Source organism: Ursus americanus, chromosome 2, assembly GCF_024610735.1.
Source record: "Ursus americanus isolate L20-20 chromosome 2, mUrsAme1.1.p, whole genome shotgun sequence".
Classification (NCBI taxonomy): domain Eukaryota; kingdom Metazoa; phylum Chordata; class Mammalia; order Carnivora; family Ursidae; genus Ursus; species Ursus americanus.
Genome location: NC_142128.1, coordinates 7,085,698 through 7,107,369, shown reverse-complemented (window position 1 = coordinate 7,107,369; position 21,672 = coordinate 7,085,698). Strand labels below are relative to the sequence as shown.

General features: G+C 45.6%; 1 protein-coding gene across 1 annotated transcript in view; it reads left to right on the top strand.

Annotated features, from left to right (window-relative positions):
* LOC123777302 (NXPE family member 3-like) overlaps window positions 1-16,973 on the top strand; it is a 64,096-nt gene extending 47,123 nt beyond the window's left edge. Inside the window, exons 4-8 of the mRNA XM_045773866.2 lie at window positions 1,618-1,732; window positions 8,805-9,529; window positions 13,677-13,750; window positions 13,857-14,069; window positions 16,125-16,973. Of these exons, the coding sequence (XP_045629822.2) occupies window positions 1,637-1,732; window positions 8,805-9,529; window positions 13,677-13,750; window positions 13,857-14,069; window positions 16,125-16,657 (1,641 nt within the window). The 5' untranslated portion in view covers window positions 1,618-1,636 and the 3' untranslated portion in view covers window positions 16,658-16,973. The remainder of the gene's footprint in view (window positions 1-1,617; window positions 1,733-8,804; window positions 9,530-13,676; window positions 13,751-13,856; window positions 14,070-16,124) is intronic.
* The last annotated feature ends 4,699 nt before the right edge of the window (window positions 16,974-21,672 follow it).

The window sequence follows — 21,672 nt, the reverse complement described above, 5'->3', positions numbered from 1 at the left end:
GTTAGTCTTATATTCATTATGTGTACTTGTGTTTACCTACCTCTATTGATGTCTTATGTTTACTTACCCCTTTTGATTTTAACATGGCACTGGAGGTAGTGAGAGAAAATAAGTAAGAAAATGAAATAAAAAGCATATAGATTTGAAAGGAAGAACTAAAACTCTATTTTCCAGATGACATGATCTTGTATAAATAAAATTCTAAGGAATACACTAAAAACTATTAGAGCTAATAAACAAGTTCAACAAGGGTTCAAGATTCAAGATTAATATGCAAAAATAAATTATATTCTTAAACACTATGAGTGAACAATCCAAAAATAAAATTTAAAAACAATTTCATTTAAAATAGCATCAAAAAGAAGTATATCATTATCTATATATTCCCCCTTGAAAAATACAAATACTTTAGTATACTCTCACATCCCTTAATCTTACTCTATCCACCATCTCCACCATGTTGATATTGTTTAAATTTTAGTTATGAATTATATGAATATACATGTCTTTCTTTTATTCTCTCTAGTCCCTGTTTTTTCTCCTTTTTATTGAGGTGTAGTTTGCATATAGTCAAATGCACAGATCTGTGTATAACTAATTTGGACAAATGTATATAATATGTAAAACCATCACCCAATTCAAGATAAAGGACATTTCCAGAACCCCATAAGCTTCCCTCATGCTCCCTTCTGCTCAGCCCCTTCCACCAGAGCCAACTGCTATTATGATTTCTATCACCACGGATTAGTTTGCCTCTTCTAGAATTTCTTACTAAGGGGTGCCTGGGTGGCTCAGTCGGTTAAGCATCCAACTCTTGATTTAAGCTTAGGTCATCATCTCAGGGTCCTGGCGTCAAACCCTGCATCCAGCTCCATGCTCAGGAGGGGGTCTGCTGGAGATACTCTCCCCCTCTCCTTCTGAACCTCCCCCTGCTTGCACTCTCTCTAAAATAAATAAATAAATCTTAAAAAAAGAATTTAGAATTTCATGCTCAAAGAATCGTCATACGTACCTTTTTTTTTGCTTTTTTCACTCAACCTTATGTTTTTGAGACATTCGTGTTGTTGAATTTATCAGTAGTTGTTTTCTTTTTCTTGCTAGTTGTTACTCAATTGTATGACGATACCAAAACTTGCTTATCAGCTGTGGGTGACGTGATAACCTGTGTGTGTGTGTGGAGAGGAGAGAGGCGTAGCAGTGATCCCCGTCTGGCTTTAAAAAATCTCTCACATATTTGCACCTTAAAGGATTAGAAAGACATCATTTGAAACTAATCCCATGAACAAATGGTCAATAAAGACAGGCTTTCAGAAAAACAAAACAAAACAAAAAACTTGCTTATCTAATCTTCCACTGGTGGATATTTGTGTTTTCTTTTTCAATTTGGGAATATTATGAATAAAGCTGCTATGAACATTCTTATATGTTTATTGTGGACATAAATAGAATTGCTGGCATAATAGCTCCAAGGGTGTGCTGAAACTTCTCCACTGGACACCTGAACTTCTATAAAAGTCCTCTTATCCACAGTGATTGTCATTATTGGTCTTCTTTACAGGGGAGTCAGTAGAAAACTCTTCTTTCACCATGTTTATAATGACACTTTTATCTATCTAGGGTCTTGATCATATACCAGATGTCTAGTAAACAACTCCAGGCTTCCACAGACCTGTTCATCAGACAGTTCAAGTGGCACATGACTGTGGTTGTGGGATCAGTCATTGCAATTTGTGTAAGTATATTTCCTTCCACTTGTCTCTCTCTGTCCATAAAGCTTGAATCAATTGTTTTCAACTAGGAGAAGGAGGCTGAGGGAATATCTTCATTTTGTCATTCCTTTTTTCCTCTTTTTAATCTAGAAACAGAAGTGACAAAAAGGGACAAGCTCTTAGAAAAAGAATGAGCAAATTATATCAGGTAGGAGTAGCTGTAATGGAAAAACGCTAGCCCAAAAAACTGTTTGTTTGAGGGGAGGATGGAAACTTGAGCTATCCATGCTTTCTCTTTCCCCAAGGTGCTATATTTCTGCTCCAGCTCACCTGGCTCCTTTCTAGTTCTTAAAACTGTGATAGCCTCCATATCTTGTCTCTGAGGATACCCTGCTCTCCCTCTCTACCTCTGTGCATATGTAGAAGTTTTCTTTTCCCCTTGGTTCTGTTGAAAAATGGTTGAATTCTTCAAAAAGAAGCTTTACCAGGAATAAATAGAGAAAAAAGTAAAAAACCTTAAAGATACAAATCTATGTATTTACAAAGGACAAATCATTTATGTTAAGCTAAATAACAGTTGCCTTCAAACTGAGTTGCTTCTACAGCTCCTTTTTCTGGGCATTACTTCCATCTTTTTGTCATTTAGCCTGGGACAAGTTTATGTTGTTGCTATGACTAATTGGTGATATTGAGAATCTCTTCTTGAACATCCTTTCTTGTTTTGGGTTCTTTATCAGAGAACAGGAGATGATAATTCACTAGAAAAGTGCTGTCTTAGAATAGAGTATATATTTTAGGGATATGATCCTGACAGAGGAAAAGATTACCCCCAAGAGATGGCATTTCCTGATTATCACTATAGAGCAATAAGCCCTTGGGGTTTATGGAAGAGGGCAGTCAAGAAGGGTGGCAGCTGGGCAAGAGCAGGAAAATGTTGGGAAATTGGTTTCATACAGGGAAACCAGGCAAGTAAGTAAATGCATTCGGGATAATGAGAAACCAGCTTCTCATTGTTGAAGGAGTTACAGATACGGAAAGGGGAAGACTAGAATAGATCCTGAGGTGTTGGACTGGAACTGAAGGGATAAAGGGAGTTATTTTATAACATTAAAAAGGAGCAATTCATCAACCCATCAAGAGGACATAAAAGACCTAACTGTTTATGCACCTAATAGCAGAGTTTCAAAGTATATGAAGCAAAAACTTACAGAACCTCAAATAAAAGTAGACAGATTCACAATTAGAAATTTCAGTATCCCTTCATCCATAATTGAAAGTGTTAAGTCAACAGAAAATAAGCTAACAGAAGATTTGAACAATAGTATCAACCAACTTGACCCAATTGTGTCATTTATTGAACACTCCCCACAACAGCAGAACACACACTCTTTTCAAATGCGCAGGGAATGCTTACCAAATTAGATTATATTCTGGATCATAAAACAAGTCTAAATAAATTAGAAATATTTCAATCAAACAAAACTGTGTTATCTGACCACATTTAAAATGCATTAGAAATCAGGGTATCTGGTTGGCTCAGTTGGTTAAGCGTCTGCCTTCAGCTTAGATCATGATCCCAGGATCCTGGGATGGAACCCTCCGTCAGGATCCCCGCTCAGCACAGAGTCTACCTCTCCCTCTCCCTTTCCCTCTGCCCCTCCCCCTGCTCATGCTCTCTCTCTCTCTCTTTCTTTCTCAAATAAGTAAAATCTTTAAAAATCAATCAATCACATTCAAAATCAATAACAGTGATTTCTAGAAAATCCCCCTGATATTTGGAAACTAGGTAACATCTAAATAGTCCATGGGTCAAAGGAAAAATCTTAAAGGATATTATAAAGTGTTTTGAATGGATGGAAAATAAAAACAGACTTATTAATTTTATGAGATACTCAAAGGAAAATTTATAGCATTAAATTTAAGCCTTTGTCAGAAAAGAAGTAAGATCTCAAATCAATGAACTCAGTTTCCACCTTAAGGAACTGAAAAAGAAGAGCAAATTAAGCCCTATGTCAGCAGAAAAAAAAATATGTATCAAAACAGAAATAAATAAAATAGGAAACAAAAACATTATGGAAAATAAATTGAAACCCGGTTTTGTGAGAAGATCAATAGAACTGATAAGCCTCTAGCCTAAAATGGTGAGGAAAAGAGAGTAAAGACAAAAATTATCAGTATTAAGAAAGCAAGAGATATCTCAATAAATACTCTACAGATATTAAAATAATGAGACACTAAGAGCAAATGTAAGCCAGTAAATTTGACAACTGTAATGTAATTGACAAATTCTTTAAAAGACACAAGCAACAAAAGATGATTCAAAAGGCAATATATAACCTGAATATCCCTGTATCTATCATAGAAATTGAATTAGCAGTTAAAAAACCTTCCTGGAAGAACACATCATTACCAAGTGGAGTATATCCCAAGTATGCAAGGCTGATTCAACATTCAAACATCTATAAATATAATTTACCACATTAAAGGCCTAAGGGAAAATACATGTATGATACTTAATAGATGAAATTCAACATCTATTCATGATTTAAAGTCTTAGCAAAGGAGAAATAGAAGATAATTTACTTAACCTGAGAGAGGGAATCTACTTAATCATACGTAATAGTTAAAGACTGAATGCTTTTCCCAAGGATCTGGAATATGGCATGGATGTCTAGCACTCCCCTTTCACACTGTACTGGAAGTCTTAACCAGTGCAATAAGGCAAGGGGGAGAATGGTACACAGATTGGAAAGGAAGTAATAACACCCTTTCTATTCACAGAAGACATTATTTCTCATGTAGAAACCCCCAAGAAATCTCCAAAAATCTCCTAGAATTAATAAATATGTTTAGCAAGTTCACAAGGGAAAGGTCAATATACAAATCAATTGTATTTCTATATATGAACAACGAACAATTGGAAACAAAAGAATTTTTAAGTACCATTTCCAATAGTGCCCCCTAAAAAAGAAATACTTAAATATAAAATGTAATAAAATATGTGCAAGATCTGTACACAGAAAGCTACAAAACACTGCTGAAATAAAGAAGACCTAAATAAATTAAGAGATATACCATGTTAATGGAGTGGAAAGTCAACATTGTAGATCTGTCACTTATGGGGGAGAAATGTCATTTAAAAAGAAAACCTTAAGTAGAAAATACTAAATCAAAAAGTGAATTTAGGATAGTTAAATGATAAAAAACCAATATATAAAAGTCAGCTATTTCTATATACTAGCAATAAACAGATGGAAAGCTGTGGTGGCTTTTCACTGTTGGGTGATTGGGCCTGCTGATTTATTGGAGAACCCGTATGTTAGTACCAGTAGGTATTTCCTCTCGGACAGGTCAGATTCCTCAGAGAAATTTTCCAGGATTCTGCTTTGAGGTTGCTGGCCTATGCTTAGCTATCAGTCTTCTAGGAGGTGAGTCTGGGAAGAAAGCCAGAGGTGAGGTTTGGGAAGGTAAGGGAAGAGCTAAGCATTCAATATGTAATCATTCCATTCCCTGGGAAGGGCTTCCCAGACTTCATTTTCCACGGTCCTTGGCTTCATCATCTGGGAAGTTTCTCCTTATGCATAGTCCACCTTGGTCATATCTGAGGTGGACACTGAAGAGGTGATATCTAGTATAGCAAAGGACTGTCAATTATCTATTAAACATCTTTTTCTATAAAGAGAACCTCTAAACCAGGACTCTAGTTTTTCTGGAGAGCTGGTTTACTAGTGCACTACCTCAGAGAGCCCTGAGGTTCAGGGAAGATAGGCCCTTACCCAAGTCCCAAGCCCGCCAGGTTGAATGGTAACTGGTCTCAACCAATCATGATAATGTCATTCTCCTAGCTCTGGTGGCCAACTGACACCTGATAATGACATATAAAGCCAAAGTCTTCTGGGTGGGGCTTTTGGGAAAGTGTTTGCTTTCTGAATTTAAAGGAGAAAATCTACCAAGCAGTTTGCCATTCCCCGTTTTACTTGCTGGCACGTGGACATGAGCACTGGAGATACAGCCACCTTGCACGATGGAGCAGCAAGTCAACATAATAAGGACAGCAGATGGGGTCAGGATCCTTGCTGACACTGTTGAAGCCACTATACAGCCCTTGATGTCCTATTCCTGGACATCTCATTATGTGAGAAAAATAAGACCATTATTCTTAAGCCACTGTGGTTGGCTCTTCTGTAACCATTCCTGGCTCCTATAAATTATGTAATTGAGCATCTTTTTCTGATGTTCATTTTCTTTTACAGTTCCCCTTCTGTAACATGCTTATACATATACTTTGCCTATTTCTCCCCTGGACTATTAATTGTATTCATGTTGACTTGTGGTCATTACTATCATCTGGGCATTAATCCTTTGTCTGTTATATATGTTGTAAATATCATATTTTGTCAGTTCCAAGCTTTGCATTTTTTCATATTTGAACATCTCTGAAATTGAGATGAGTCATATAAATTATGGTCTCTCATATTGCAGTCAGTAGGGTGTAGAGTTGGCATTGCTGTTGTCATAACATGAGGCTTCAAGTTCAGACTCTAACTTGCTCAGATCCCTACCAAGGCCATGGGGGGGGGTGCTAGCAATGTCATGTAGTTCTGTAAATTTTACAGTAGTGAAATGTTTTAACCTCTATCTGTTAAGGTCATGTATCTGTCTATTACAACTTCCTCCATGTCAGGTGATATTGGAGTGGTTGGTCACAGGCATTTTTTTAGAGCCTGTTAAGAGAAATTTGAGTTGAGGAACATTTAGTTTTGATATAACGTGGTTTGCAGTCATTCTTATGTATAGCTAAGTTGTAGCTAATTGTCTCCGTATAGGAATGGCTTCCAGGAATACTCCTCCCCACACTGTGCCAACCCAACATCACCACACAAAGAAGCAGCCAGAAATTCTATCATGATATGAATGCTTCCTATGACACCCAGCACCAGTAGTGGAGGTATTGGAGGAGGAACAAAATTTGAAACAGCATATTGCTGACACACCTCCAGACACTGAATCCACATCTCAGGTGGAAATAAAAGGGGGTGACCCAAGCTTTATTGATCCTTTTTGTTAGGTGAGTGACAGCTGTCTCAGATATCTCTCATCAGACCTTCCTTGTATCTTATTAGCCAGAATTCTCAAGAAGACTAGGGAAGTATGGAATGTGAATGTCATGACTGGCTTAAGCCAATAATAATACCCCACATGATAATAATGTATCAAATTTGGCTATATTCTGTCCCAAACAAAAATGGGATATTGGATAGGCAACCAAAGTGTCTGTCACAAACACCCTCCCCAAGTCTAGACTTAGGGAAACCTACCTGCAGGAGAGCCCATATCTGCACAAGAGACACACTTATACAGCATCACTGTCTCATATACACAGGCCCTGAGAGTTTAGAAGGAAGGAAGAGGGGCGCCTGGGTGGCTCAGATGGTTAAGCGTCTGCCTTCAGAACAGGTTGTGATCTCCAGGTCCTGGGATTGAGTCCCATGTTGGGCTCCCAGCTCAGCAGGGAGTCTGCTTTTCCCTCTTCCTCTCCCCCTGCTTGTGCTCTCTCTGTCTCTCTATCAAATGAATAAATAAAATCTTTAAAAAAAAACAGGATGAAGGAAGAAAGAGAAGAAGGAAGAAGGGCTTCCAGGGCCAACAGTACTCCCAAACTATCACTGTGCCAGACCCACACCCACCAAAGTTAGAAAATGATAGCAAAATCCCATCCCTCTGAGCAGTTAACCCAGGAAACAATGTTCCCAGAGCCTAATAAAATTCAATCTCTGGTTTTGCTAGAGAACAAAGCTGAGCTTCAGAGGTAGCTGAAGGCAAGTCGGTAGGCGAAGAAGAGAAAAGCTTCTTGGTTTCGGCCTCACCAGAGGTTGGTCTGCATTGGTTGTCTGAAAGTCCACATCCTAATGAACTTAAATTCTGTTGGGACATTTCCCCCACTGAGGGTGACTGTGTCCTGTGCATACTCTAGCAGTATGGAAAATCCACCTCTGCATGTTTCCTCCTCTTCCAGAGAATGGGGTGTGGGACATTCTCTTCTTTTTGAAAAATGTAGAAATGTGTAATAGCAAAACCTTCATCATCAGATCTTACTTGAAGGGCCCATCTTCTCCAGATCATGTATGTTTGAAACACCTCAAATTGAGCTACTCTATGATCCAGCAATTGCACTACTGGGTATTTACCCCAAAGATACAGACATAGTGAAGAGAAGGGCCATATGCACCCCAATGTTCATAGCAGCATTGTCCACAATAGCTAAGTCGTGGAAGGAGCCGAGATGCCCTTTAACAGATGACTGGATTAAGGAGATGTGGTCCATATATACAATGGAATATTACTCAGCCATCAGAAAGAACGATTACACAACATTTGTAGCAACATGGATGGGACTGGAGGAGATTATGCTAAGTGAAATAAGTCAAGCAGAGAAAGACAATTATCATATGGTTTCACTCATTTATGGAATATAAGAAATAGGAAGATCGGTAGGAGAAGGAAGGGAAGAATGAATGGGGGGTAAACAGAAGGCGGAATGAACCATGAGAGACTGTGGACTCTGGGAAACAAACTGAGGGCTTCAGAGGGGAGGGGGGTGGGAGATTGGGATAGGCTGGTGATGGGTATTAAGGAAGGCACATATTGCATGGTGCACTGGGTGTTATATGCAAGTCATGAATCATGGAACATTGCATCAAGAACTGGGGATGTACTGTATGGTGACTAATATAACAAAATAAATATTATTTTAAAAAAAAGAAAGAAACATCTCAATTTCCTGTTCACCTTTAAGTTCCATGGTCCTGATATCCAACTGCTGTGTAAGGTGTGGGTTCTGTAAATGACACAACCTTGAGAAATATAGCAAAACCCACAGATATATGGTTTTAAGCCTAAGTCGGTGTCTGCATATGTGTGTGGTGGTGGCTCAGACACCAGCTTTGGTTCAGAAGCAGCATGAAGTAGGGCACGTAGGATTCCTGCCTGAGACCCACCAGGTAGAGAACTAAGTTCGGTTAACTGACAATGCCTTCCCAGAACAAAGGTGAAGGGACACAAACCATTGACAGATTCTTCTTTCTCTACCCACAGATCTTATACATCAGAGTTTCCTGGCGTGACAGCACCGTTCCTCTGCCCCCCCAGCCCCACCCAGCCCGTAAGTCTTCTGGCTCTCTCCTCCAGGAGCTCTCGGACCTAACCCATCTTCTGCACTGGCCTCCCACCCCGAGAGATGGGGGGGACCTTTTGGCGTCCACCAGTCCCCAGACCTCCACCTACCACCTGAGGGGAACTTTCAAGGCCAGCTACACCCTGGGAGGCTACCTGGAGGCCATTCTTATCGCCAGAGACCACCAGGGCAGGCCCAAGACCCATGGTGGGGATCTGTTTCGGGCACAGCTCCTGGGTCCCTACCTGAAGGCAGGAGTCCCTGGAGACATCCAGGATCTGGAGAACGGCACCTACCTGTTGTCCTTCCCCCTGCTCTGGGCTGGACAGGCCCAGGTGCAAGTGCGGCTGATCCACTCCAGCGAGGCAGTCGGGGTCCTGCGGGGAATCTGGAGAGACCAGTGGGCCACGGTCGATTTCACAGGCTATTTCCGAGGACCCACAGGATATGAAGAAATCGTGACTTGCAATGTTAACCCCCTGCTGACTGGGGAGGAAGAATCTACGTGTCACTACAGGGATGAAGATTCTGGTGAGCTCTGGTTCTGTGCTCGACCCCCCACCCTGCCCTGCAACTCACTGGTAGGGCATTCAAGTGGACATTATTGGAATGTGACCACACCACACGAGGAGGCCCTGCTGGCATGGTAAGAAACCCAGCATCCTCTGGGATGTCTGCACCCCCACCCCTGAACCCTGATCCCTGTGATTTTTCTGCCTGGGCCGTTACCCTTATTCATCTAGTCCCTTCTATTAAACACAGTTCCTACTGTGCGCCAGGTCTCCTACTAAGTGCTAACAACTTTTATGTAATGGTTGTTATCCCTGCCCTCTACAAGTTTTCAGTGAGGAGACACATAGCCTTTGCAAACACATGGTGTGATAAGTACTTATGTGCAGTATGCATGGAGTGCTGTGAGGAGAAGGGACCCCCCACCTGGCAGGTCAGGCAGGTGGCAACTTAGCTAAGCTTAAAGGAGAACCATGGACCTCTGGCAAGAGGGAAGTATTCCAGGCCTCACTGCTCTTCTAATGGCCCTAATGGTAAGGAGAAATGTAGTGTAGAAATCACCAGCATATGTGGTCAGGGAGTATGGAGGATGGATGTGACCCCCCTGAGTGAGAGGGGAGCAGAGCCTGCAGCCTGGAAGCTGGGAATGGCTGAGAACTATCCTCAGTCTTGGGGGAGCAAGCTTCCCTGGGGGGACAGAGAATGGGAGTCAGGGAGGGGAGATGCGGCAAATAGCCTGGCTCACCGTGAGCCTACTGTCCCTGAGATCAGAGGCAGCGTGGGGGCAGAGAGATCCCAGGGAGGAGGGAGACATTTTGAGAGACCCCAAGGAGGAGGAGGCATTTTTTAAGGCAGGAGACCTGGGCATCTGGTAGGGGAATGGAGTAGGGGATGGAGGCAAAAACAGGGTCCCAGAAAATGGCTGGGTAGGGGCAGAGCAGGGGTGGGGGGTCACACACTGAGCAGGGGAAGAGAAAAGCCAGAGGTGTTTGCGGGGAGGGCTGGCAGCTGGGATGAATGCTGCTCTGCGGCCCCAAAGAGCACGGAAATTCTCACTTCTCTCTGCCGTGAGGATGGGAGGGGGTGAGCCAAGCTGGAGACGCCCGAGGTGCCAGGGTGCCTGCCGGCCCCACAAGATGCCCATCTCTGGGAGGCTCTTGGTAGCTCGATCTAGGGAATTCCCACTAACACTGACTTCCTAGCATGAGAATTTAGCTCCAGGAAACCTTGGTCTTACCAATTCTTATGCTCCCATTGGTCAGAAAAGGAGAACCACACATCGTTTTTGCATTGGTCCATTAAAAATAACTCTAAGGCTAAATGCAGAAGCTGTCTCAGGACGTTGCTCGGGGTACAGCCCTGAAGTCTCTGGAGTGAGAGTGTGTGGGTTCTGATCCTGGCTCCACCTGCTCCGACTTGCCAGCTCCTATCCGTGTGATTTCTGGGAAGTCACTTAACCTCTCTGTTCTCTCATCCGTAGAGGGCAATAATAATAGTACTTCCCTCATAGACTTGTGGTAAAGAATAAATAAATTAATATGTGTACGTGCTTAGAACAGGGACAGCATAGAGCGGTTCTGCTGGCTCTTACAATCGTGTCCCAAGTGTTTTGCTGCTGTTGAGTGGCCCCTGCTCTGTTGGACATTGTCCAAAGGCCTGGAGATCCTGGGGATGGGAGAGCAGGGCAGAAGTGGCCCCGTCCACGGGAGCCAACAGTGTGCTACTAGAAAACGGGTGTTAAAGAGATAACCACACATGTGGCGAATGTGGACGTGAATTTGCAGCCCCAAGGTCAGGTGTCTGCTTTACATCAACTTTAATCCCGTCTGAGGACCCCTGCAGCTGGGCTAGTTACAACCAAAGGTCCTAGAAAGAAACTGATACCTTGGCCATCTGGGATCCGTCCTTAGTCTTCCGTTCACGTTGGTCACCCCAAAGTGCCCGCTGTCCCAACTTGTGTAATCTTGGGCTCTGCTGGGAGGGCAGGCATCTCCACCTGGGTCCAGAGTCCTTGGAACCATCCTTCACCTGCTTCCTGAAGCTGTCACTCTCAAGGAAGGCCAGACGCAGGCATTTTTCTAGATTGTAGGAATGTTCTCATCCCCTCTCCCCCCAGGAGCAAATTCCCCTCTCCTCCTCAGACACAACCCCTTCAAGCAGTCCGTTCCTTCATTCAAATGCATGCTGAGCACCCTCCAGATGCACGGTCCTGCGGGAGGCACTGGGACTGCGTTAGTGCTTCCCTGCTCCAGTAAAGCTCACTTAAGACAGGAGGGAGGGTCAGAAACAATAAACATGGCATAAAATGTTAGAAGGAGATACGTGCTAGGGGAAATTTAAAATACACGGGAGGTGAGGATTAGGAGTATGGTGGGGACAGATTGCAGTGTTAAATAGGGGGTCAGGGTAGACCTCATTAAGAAGCTGACATCTGAGCAAAGGCTTAAAGGGGATGAGAGAGTTGACCCAGGAGGTACCTGAGAGAAGAGGTTCGAGGCAGAGGAGATGCTGCGGTGTGCCTGGTGTGTCTGAGGAACAGCAAGGAAGTCAAATAGCTGGGATGGCGCGAAGGACAAGGAGGTGGCAGGTGAAGACCAGTGGGGTTGGGGAAGGACATGTCATGACCAGGAAGGGCTCTGTAAGTACATTGATTTTTGCTATAAGTGAAAAGGGAGTCACTGCAGGATTTTGAGCAGAAGACAGGCACTCCTGATCTCATTTTTAAAGGCCCTCTCAGACCATTGTATTGGGAATGGATTGCAGGTTAAGGGAGAATCAGGGAGACTGAAAGGTGGGAGGCCTTTGCTTCGAGTTGCAGTAGTAAAAGTGTCTAAAGTGATTCATTTCTGGGTATGTTCTGAAGGCAGTACCCATAGGATGTCCGGGGAGAACACGGAATGTGCCAAAAAGTGAGAGCTCGCAGATGAGTGTGGAGTCTGGGGACCGCTCACATGGAAGGACAGTTGCCATCAGCTGGAATGACAAAGCGGTGGGTGGGGGGTAGAGAGGGGGAGTTTGGTCATGTGCATTAGACACCAAGTGGAGAGCAGATGGCTAGACTCACAAACCTGGAATTTGGCTGAGAAGACTGGCCTGGAGATCTTGGCTGAGGTGAAACCACAGAGGGAGGGAGTGTGATCCAGAAAGAGAAACAAGGGCTGAGCCCGGAGCTGTGGAGAAGGGGGCTCACACAAGGGGCTGCTAGGAGAGGGGAGGGAGGTGTCCCCAGGATCAGGGAGTGACTGCTGGTCCAGTGATGGTCAGGAGAATCCAACAGGAGTGGGCTCAGTGAGACCAAGAGAAGAGTCAGCACTTCTTGCAAAAGGCTCCAAACTTTTCCCGTATGAATCATGGTTTTGTTGTTGTTGTTGTTTTCAAAAGAGAGAGAGAGAGTGAAGGGGGGGAGGGAGAGAGAGAATCTTAAGCAGGCTCCACCACACTCAGTGCAGAGCCCGACTCGGGGTTCAATCTCATGATCCTGAAATCATGACCTGAGCTGAAATCAAGTGTCGGATGCTTAACCAGTTGAGCCACCCAGGCGCCCCTGAATCATGTTTTTAATTTCCTGTACTTTTGTGATGCTTTGACACCTAGGGGCCTTGTGGACCTAGGGAGGGGGTAGCTAGCACCGAGAGATAGCAAACAACTTGCCTTGAGCTTACCACCCAGTGCTGAGCTCCGCGCCACCGCCCTGCCTCCTTTTATCAGGCTCCCACAGTCGGGCCAACACCCCCTACCTGAAATCACCCCAGGGCCAGGAACTGACAATTAGAATCTACCTCTATAGCCCAGAGCCCACTGAAATTATTCAAACGATCCAATCCTAAGCCTCCTCAGCTGCTTACCCTTCCTTGCCTATTCCTTCCTGTGAAAGTCACAACAAAGGTTTTTGCCTCTGTCCTGTGACCCCGTGGGGTGCCCTTGCTCTCAGGAACTCTGGGTAACACCTTATCTTTCTCACGTCCATCATCTCCTGATCTGTTGGCCTCCCCATACCTAAATAAAACCAAAATCCTGAGTACATTTTAAAACAGCTCTGCTTTCTGCACTGATGGAATCCCCAAGGCAAAGAGCCTGATCCCTGGATCCCTGAACTCCAGCTTCCAATCCATCTCCCGCTCCCAGGCCCTCACTCTCTCCCAGGAGCCCTGACACTGGACAGATGCCCTTGACTTTGAGAACTTCCTTTCCTCCAAGAAGCCCCATCTCACCTCAGCCCAGGATTGCTACCCATCACACATTCCCATTAAGGGCTCCCCTCTTGCCGATTGGTTTCTCTTCAGGAATGTGACAGACAAGGTCCTCCCTCAGGGTATTTCTCCAATCTGGGTGGCCAAGGAGAGCAACAAGAGTCTGGGTAAGTGACACTGGGGCTTGCAGAAAAGGCAGCGCTTACTCCATGCCTGTGGCTTTAGACTCTTCTGTACCCATAGATTGCTTTGCTTACAAATAATTATTTACAGTTCTGTCCCCTCAACAACCATGCCACCCTGGGATCCCGGGCCCAAAGCCCTCTGGCTTCTACCACCGAGCTGTGTGGCACTCACTGTCCTGCTCTGGCCGCTCCTTCTCCACTGTTGACAGCATCCTGGGCTGCCTTGCTGGCCACATCGTCCACATGATGGGGGATTCCACGCTTCGGCAGTGGTGGGAGTACCTGTGTGACACCGTGCCCTGTGAGTGGCCGTGAGGGGAGAGGGCAGGGCTCCTAGGAGAAAGAGAGAAGATCCAGGGCTTTGAGCAGGCAGAGAACATTTCAGGAGAAGGACCTAAAGGATACCTGTGGAAGGACCAGATACCTGGGTTTGGGGCAGAAACAGGAATGGGGAACAGGGTGCCCAGATTACACATAATCTCATCAATTAGGTTGATGATGGGAGGCTCTAACAGGAGGGGGGATGTGTTTGAAGAATGATGAGCGCATAACCTTAGCTAGAAGTGAGGATTTGCCAGGGGGCATACTGGAGGAATACAGTTGGAATTTAAGAAAAGTATTGTAGGGAAATCTGGAGTTTATCTTGTGACATTGGGGAGACGCGGAATGTTTTCAGAGTTTTCAGTTTGTTGGATTGATTGGACTGAAAAAGGGAAGTCCAAAGACCAGTTATAAGAGAACTGTAGGTCAGCATGCAGACTGGTGAGAGACTAAATTGGGGTCAGCAGTAAAGGAACTCTCATACCGAAGGAACTGACAGCTTGTTGACTGATTGCTTCTAGAGAGAAGGGAGATGACCAGGTAACCAGGGATAACAGGAAATGGACTCAAAATGGGTCACTTGTGCCTGACTGGATGTGGGAGCAAGGGACAGCAGTGGGAGAAGATGGTGTATTTATTTTATATTCTTCATACGGGGTTGAAGAGGTGCGGGGTGGTCTTCTGGAGAGCGTGTGCGTGAGGCTTTTGAACACATGCGATTGGAACTGAAGTGAGATGTCTGAGCTCCAGACAGAGTTTCGTATTTATTCTCCGGAGGATAAAAGTCAAAAGAGGTGAGAGTATCATGCAGGCTGAGTCCCATCTGAGCCTCCAGGTTTTGTGCACAGATTCGACCACATAACGTAACATGGGGTAAGGAGTATGCTTGAACAGGGAGTGGGGGCAACAAGACAGCCAAGGAAAGAAGGAACGTCCGCACCAAGCCACCTCCCCTACCTGCCCTGCCATCATCCCACAGAAAAGTGTGCAGGGCCCACAGAATGGGTCTGTGCTCTGGTGGAGGAGAACCCCCTCAGGCTCTCCCTTCTCACCTACAAGCATGAGAGCAGCCTTGTTGGGCTTCTTGGCACAAGATGGATGTGGGCTGCCATTTGTTCACAGAAGTTCTAAAAGTACCCACTGCCCCCACCTAGACACTTTGAGATCTGCGGGATGTTGTCTGCCCTCCTGCTGGAGGGATCGAAACCCCTTGCCTCCCAGGAGGGTGAAGGGTAAAGTCCCTTCCTTTGGGGAAAACGAGAGCTCCAGTTCCAACTAATTTGATGTTTAGGCAATCTCAAGTGACCTCCCAGGGTCACTTTGGGACAATTCTGCACATGGCAGGTGGAGTAGGTGACTTTCCTAAGCAAGAGGTGTTTCTAAAGATGAACAGCAGCTCATGACAGAATGTTGGGAAAACCAGATCTTCTGCTAGCTGATTTGACACCTTCCTGTGAAATAGAAAAAGGTACCCCCTGTGCCCACAGAGCCCTGAAGCACAAGGTGGGGCAAGCAGGCAGGGACTTCATGCAAAGAAAGGAGGGGCCTTTTCCTGCAGGTGCATCTAGCTCTCTGTCAGGGCACACAACTGAGTGAACACACCAGATGTCAGAAGCCCCTGGCCACCAGCTGGCCACCAGTGCACAAGGACATAAACTGGACAGCCTTGACTCTCTAGCCTGGGGCATGTCTTCATCCAGGGCTGGCCGAAGGGAGCCGATGGACAAATCCGAGTTGAAGTGCTGGGTCAGAAAGGAGACTGCAGAGGGTGACAACATACTGCTAAGAAGGGCAGGGGCATCCAAAGGGACTTCAATGAGACAAGATGCTCCAGGGCGCCAGGGAGGCTCAGGACTGAGAATAGATCTTGGGACTTGGTAACTGGGAGGTCACCAGCGATATTACAGATTAGGGAGAGCAAAACCAGAGGCTACTTGTGTCCTAAGAGGAAAGTGATGCTAGATCTTTCGTGTTTTTAAATGAGGAAGTACAGTCCTACGTTAACCTCTAAGCCTCCCTCTTGTCCTCCCCACAGCCCTGAAGCCTGTGGATCTGCACGCCACGTATCAGACGGGGCCCCTGATGGCAGTGGAGACCACTCGGGGCATAGTGCTGCACTGGCGGGCCCACAGCTGGCCCCTGCGCTCCCTGCGCACCCCGGTGGCCTCCCTGCACTCTGTGGTCCGGGAGCTGGGAGGCCTGGCCGGGGGCCCCCACACAGCGGTGGTGCTGGGCCTGGGTGCCCACTTCACCACCTTTCCCCCATCTGTCTTTGTGCAACGACTCGCAGGGATCAGGGCAGCGGTGGCTGCACTGCTGGCCCGGGAGCCCCGCACTCTCGTGGTCATCAAGCTGGCCAACACCGGCTACAAGTCCGTGTATGGAAGTGACTGGTTCACCCTGCAGGTGAACCGGCTTCTCCGAGCTGCCTTTGCTGACCTCCGTGTGGCTTTTGTGGATGCCTGGGAAATGACCTCCAGTCTGGCCCTGCCCGACAGGATCCACCCAGGGCGGCTTATCGTCCGCAATGAAGTCAATTTCTTCCTGTCCTTCATTTGCCCCACTTGAGCGCCTCTGCAGGTCCTGAGCTGTGTGGATGGAGAAGCTGATAGGATGATCAAGCTTGGAAGCCCTTCGCTTCGGCTCTCTGTACCTCTTCTCTTACTTTTTTAATGCCCAGGCCATATCTCAACCAGCAAGAATGGTGGCAGGTGAAGGAAGCCTGGCAGTGGTCCAGCAACATCTATCATATTTGTGCATATAAGGATTGTCATTTTATGTGCTGGGGTCTCCATTTAGAGTGTCAACAAGCCGTGCAAAGATATGAGAGGGATTCTATTTCAGTTCATCAGAGCTACCCTAGTGGAGAGCCCGACTATATATATATATAGTCTTTAATGGATTGATTAGTAAAACAAAATATTTCTCCTCATTGTAAAAGTAATACATATTTTTTGTAGAAAATTTGAATAAGTACCGAAAAGTTAACAATGAAAATAAAAATCACCTAGAATCCCATGGTTGGGAGACAATCACTGTTAAAGTACATATATTTTCAACGATTCCTCAATGCGTAAAAAACTCTATCCCTCCTCCTTTTTTTTTTTTTTAATTTACTTGAGATATACATGATGGGTTTATTCTGAGGTTCTAATGGACATTAAAGAGGATATTGGTATGCCCCTTGGTCAGTCCAGGTCCTTCAAGAGGCAAGTGTCAAGACAGGATTAGAAGAGCAAATATGTTTAGAGGAAATACCTTTGAGAGATAATGCGGAGGAAGCCAGGTGAGGCTGGGAGAGCTTGTCAGACTGGATGCAAGGTTGACTTGGAGTAAAGGAGAGAGGGAAGGAGGGTTGGGTGGAAGCATGCTAGACCACAGTGCAGTCTAAGGGAATTTTGGCATCACCAGTGCAAAGTCCTTGAATCAACGTTGACCGTCAGAGGAATCCTGCATGTCCCAGGAAAGCGCCAGCCTCAGTATCCCTGCCATACTCAGCCTCCGGCTGGCAGCAGCCCATGGGAAGTGCGGCCTCACTGTGAGAGATATCAGGGGATAGCAGCTGGGGCCCTTGGTCATGTACGAGTCCTGTAGTCCTCCACAAAGGGAACAAACATTTCAAATATATCATAACTCAGGAAGTATAGTTGATTTTCTAAAAGAATGGCGAAAGTCAAACTTCAGTCAAACAAGAGATTACCGATATGATCCAGCAATTCCACTTCTGGGTATTTATCTGAAGGAAAGGAAAACACTAACTCAGAAATATACCTGTACCCCCACGTTCACTGACTGTGGCATTATTTACAATAGTCAAGCTACGGAAGCAACCCAAGTGTCCGCCAGCGCATGAATGGATAAAGAAGATGTGGTGTATCTGAGACCCTCAAGGACCCTGGGAACAAGGCACTCCCTGTGGACTCTCACCCTTTTCCTGCACAGCACGAACCAAGCAGCAAACCCAGACCGCTTCAAAGTGATCCGAGACAGGATGGTCGCCAAAATTGACCTTTCACTGACTTTCCTTGTTAAAACATACCCAGAGCCGGAGACTTAACATGCAAATGAAACATCCAGTGTATGAAGAAACGTTCTGTCAACTGCACCTGTGCGCCCACGTTCCTGGGGTTCCTGCCCCTGCATGCTTGAGCATCTTTCCTTTTTCCCCCTCAGCCCCTTTAAAAGTTTCCCTGGCTGTTGTTTCGAGAGCCAGTCTGACACCTTAGTCGTGACTGTGTCTCCCTTCAGTGGCAGCTGTTGCCCCAATAAAGCCTTGCCCGTACCTTTAAATGTGGGGTCCAGCCTTGGGGTAGCTGGGTCCGAGGACCCAAGTCTGCTAATGAGTCTGGTAACGTATATACACCGTGGAATATTAATCAGCCATAAGAAAGAAAGAAATCCTGCCATTTGCAACAATATGGTTGGATTCTGAGGTCGTCGTGCTTAGTGAAATACACCAGACAGAGAGAGACAAATGCCAAATGATCTTCTTTACATGTGGAAGCTGGAAAAAAACAGCAACAACAAACAAACTCATGGGTAGGGAGAACAGAGTGGTGGTTACCAGAGGTAGGGAGGGGGCACCATGAATGGAGGGGGTCGAAAGGTACGAACTTCCAGCTATAAAATAAATAAGTCCTGGGGATATAATGTACAGCATGGTGACTATAGTTCATAATACTGTATTGTATATATGAAGAATATATGACTCATAACAAGAGTTCTTCAAGTTCTAATGGCAAGAAGAAACTTTTTAGCTCAGCTGGAGATGGGAGTCAACTAGACTTATTGCAGTGATCATTTCAAAATAATACAAATATCGAATCATATTGTATACCTGAAGCTAAAACAATGCTATATGTCAATTATATTTCAATTAGAAAAATTAAAAGTAGTGTTTCTCGAGTTAGTCATGTGTTAGACTTTCCCCCAATGACCTATTTCTGTTCTTAGACAAAGAAACATTGTCTAATTTGGCAGTGCTGTTGATAGAAAATAAATTATTTGGAAACTTTGATTATAACAACATATTTAGTGATTTTGCTGAAAGAAAAAGTAAATTTTACAACATAAATATATCATACTTGAAATTCCACATGTCTTTAAAAGTTCTGCAAATATCACCAACCCAAAACAGATCATCCAGCCTCCTGTAATAATAATCAACACAGTCGTATTTGTTTGGCTAACTTTCATTTGTGTAAAAACACGTTTCTCGGGGCGCCTGGGTGGCACAGTGGTTAAGCGTCTGCCTTCGGCTCAGGGCGTGATCCCGGCGTTATGGGATCGAGCCCCACATCAGGCTCTTCCACTATGAGCCTGCTTCTTCCTCTCCCACTCCCCCTGCTTGTGTTCCCTCTCTCGCTGTCTGTCTCTATCTCTGTCGAATAAATAAATAAAATCTTTAAAAAAAAAAAACACGTTTCTCAATTTTGTATTAGGAAGATATACTTCTCAGGGCAGAGAGATATTATTTGGCAGATTTTGATAACTTAAATATTTTGACATAAGGCATGGGGCTGTGGCTGGGCTCTGGCCCCCGTCTCACAACTTATAGGGGCAAACCCACCATCCAAAAGGAAGGTGGCCAGCCCACAGTGAACCTGACCACAGCCCTGCAGGGCGCGCCCCCACTGGCCAGAGGAACCCGAGGCGCCCCATGTGACTGCACCCTCCTCGCTCCCCCTGATCAGGTTCCTGCCGCTGCTCCCATTGGCTGAGCACAAGGGGGTCTCAGCCCATCAACCTGGGAAGAGCAGGTGGGACGAGCACTCAGGCGGGTGTGGGAGGGAGAATGGGCCCCTAGGTCCAACAGGAGGACTTGTGCCCTGCTTTGCTGCAGGAAGCCCAACTGTATGACGCCGCCACCGTAATTTTAGTATCCTCTCTGCCTTTCTTAGAATTGGCTTAGAATTGGCTTTCTTGGGGCGCCTGGGTGGCACAGCGGTTAAGCGTCTGCCTTCGGCTCAGGGCGTGATCCCGGCGTTATGGGATCGAGCCCCACATCAGGCTCCTCTGCTATGAGCCTGCTTCTTCCTCTCCCACTCCCCCTGCTTGTGTTCCCTCTCTCGCTGGCTGTCTCTATCGCTGTCGAATAAATAAATAAAATCTTTAAAAAAAAAAAAAAAGAATTGGCTTTCTTGGGGTGCCCGGGTGGCTTAGTCATTAAGCATCTGCCTTCGTCTAGGGCGTGATCCCAGGGTCCTGGGATCGAGCCCCACATTGGGCTCCCTGCTCCACTGGGAGCCTGCTTCTTCCTCTCCCGCTCCCCCTGCTTGTGTTCTCTCTCTCGCTGGCTGTCTGTCTCTCTGTCAAATAAATAAATAAAGTCTTAAAAAAAAAAAAAAGAATTGGCTTTCTTGAGCAATTCATGAATCAGGCAGCATCCCGTCAGCAAGTAGAGATGCTCCCTCTTCTCCACCTTCAGAAACAACATTCACCAATTGGTACGGAGGAACGTTGCCTTTTGCTTGTACCGGATAATTACTTTTCTCCAGAGACCGCAAGTTAATCAAGTCCCGTGACAGACTGTGTGCTGGGGACAGGACTGCGGGTGGGGTGATTTCAGCTATCGTGCCTGGACTCTGGAGAAGCTCTTCCTCCTGGGGTCCTTGCTGCGCTCGCCACCCCCCTGCACTCATCTCAGATGCAAGCTTCCCCTGTCTCGGTTCTCCTGGGTCTCACCCTCGGCACATGCTTGTGTTGTCCCCATGTGTGTTTGTTAACCACTTCCTCACAGTTATTTACCCTCCAGTGAACACCCAGGGCCCTGAGGCACCCTGCGTCTGAACTGGGAATACAGTGAAGCCAGGCTTCACGCTGGAAGGCAGACGTGAGGGAGGGACTGTCAGGTGCCAACAGGCCAAGGACCCAGGAGACCCCTGTGAGCTCCAGAAGCTGGCAGAGGCAGGAGGGACCCTCCCCAGAGCCTTCGGGGGGGGGGGCACGACCCTGCTGACACCTTGAGTTTAGACCTCTGGCCTCCAGAATGGTGAGAGAATACACTTCTGCTGTTTCAAACCAAAACCACATAAATACCACAGCCGGTGACACGCAGTGACACGAAGTTTTGGGGCTGATGCAAACTGCAGCCCCACCTCAGCTGAGATCCATTTGCCACCTCCCTTGTAAGCACAGCTCAGATGGCTAAAACCATTTTACAATAAAGGAAGGAAAAAAGAGGAAGAGGACTTACATGTCAATCATAGTTCATCTTAAGTCAGAATTCTGTGAAATGCACATAAGCAAATTCATTTCATGGCTTTTTTTCTAAATCTGCTACGTCACCTAATGACCACCCAGAAACCCCCACAGAGGGAAGTGTGCTGGAGCTGATTGTTACATTTTGGGGAATGTTGTGAGCCCTCTTTCAACACGGCCATTATTAAAATTTAAGTGTGTGCACAACACTCTAAATGTACCCCATGCCACTGAACTGTACACTTAAAAATGGTTAGAGTGGTAAATTTTTGTGAGGTACGCATGATCACAATGAAAAAATTGTAATCAAGAAAAAATTAAATATAAACTCACAATACATTATATTACAAGAGAAGGAGGCGCGTCCCTCCTCCTCATTTTAC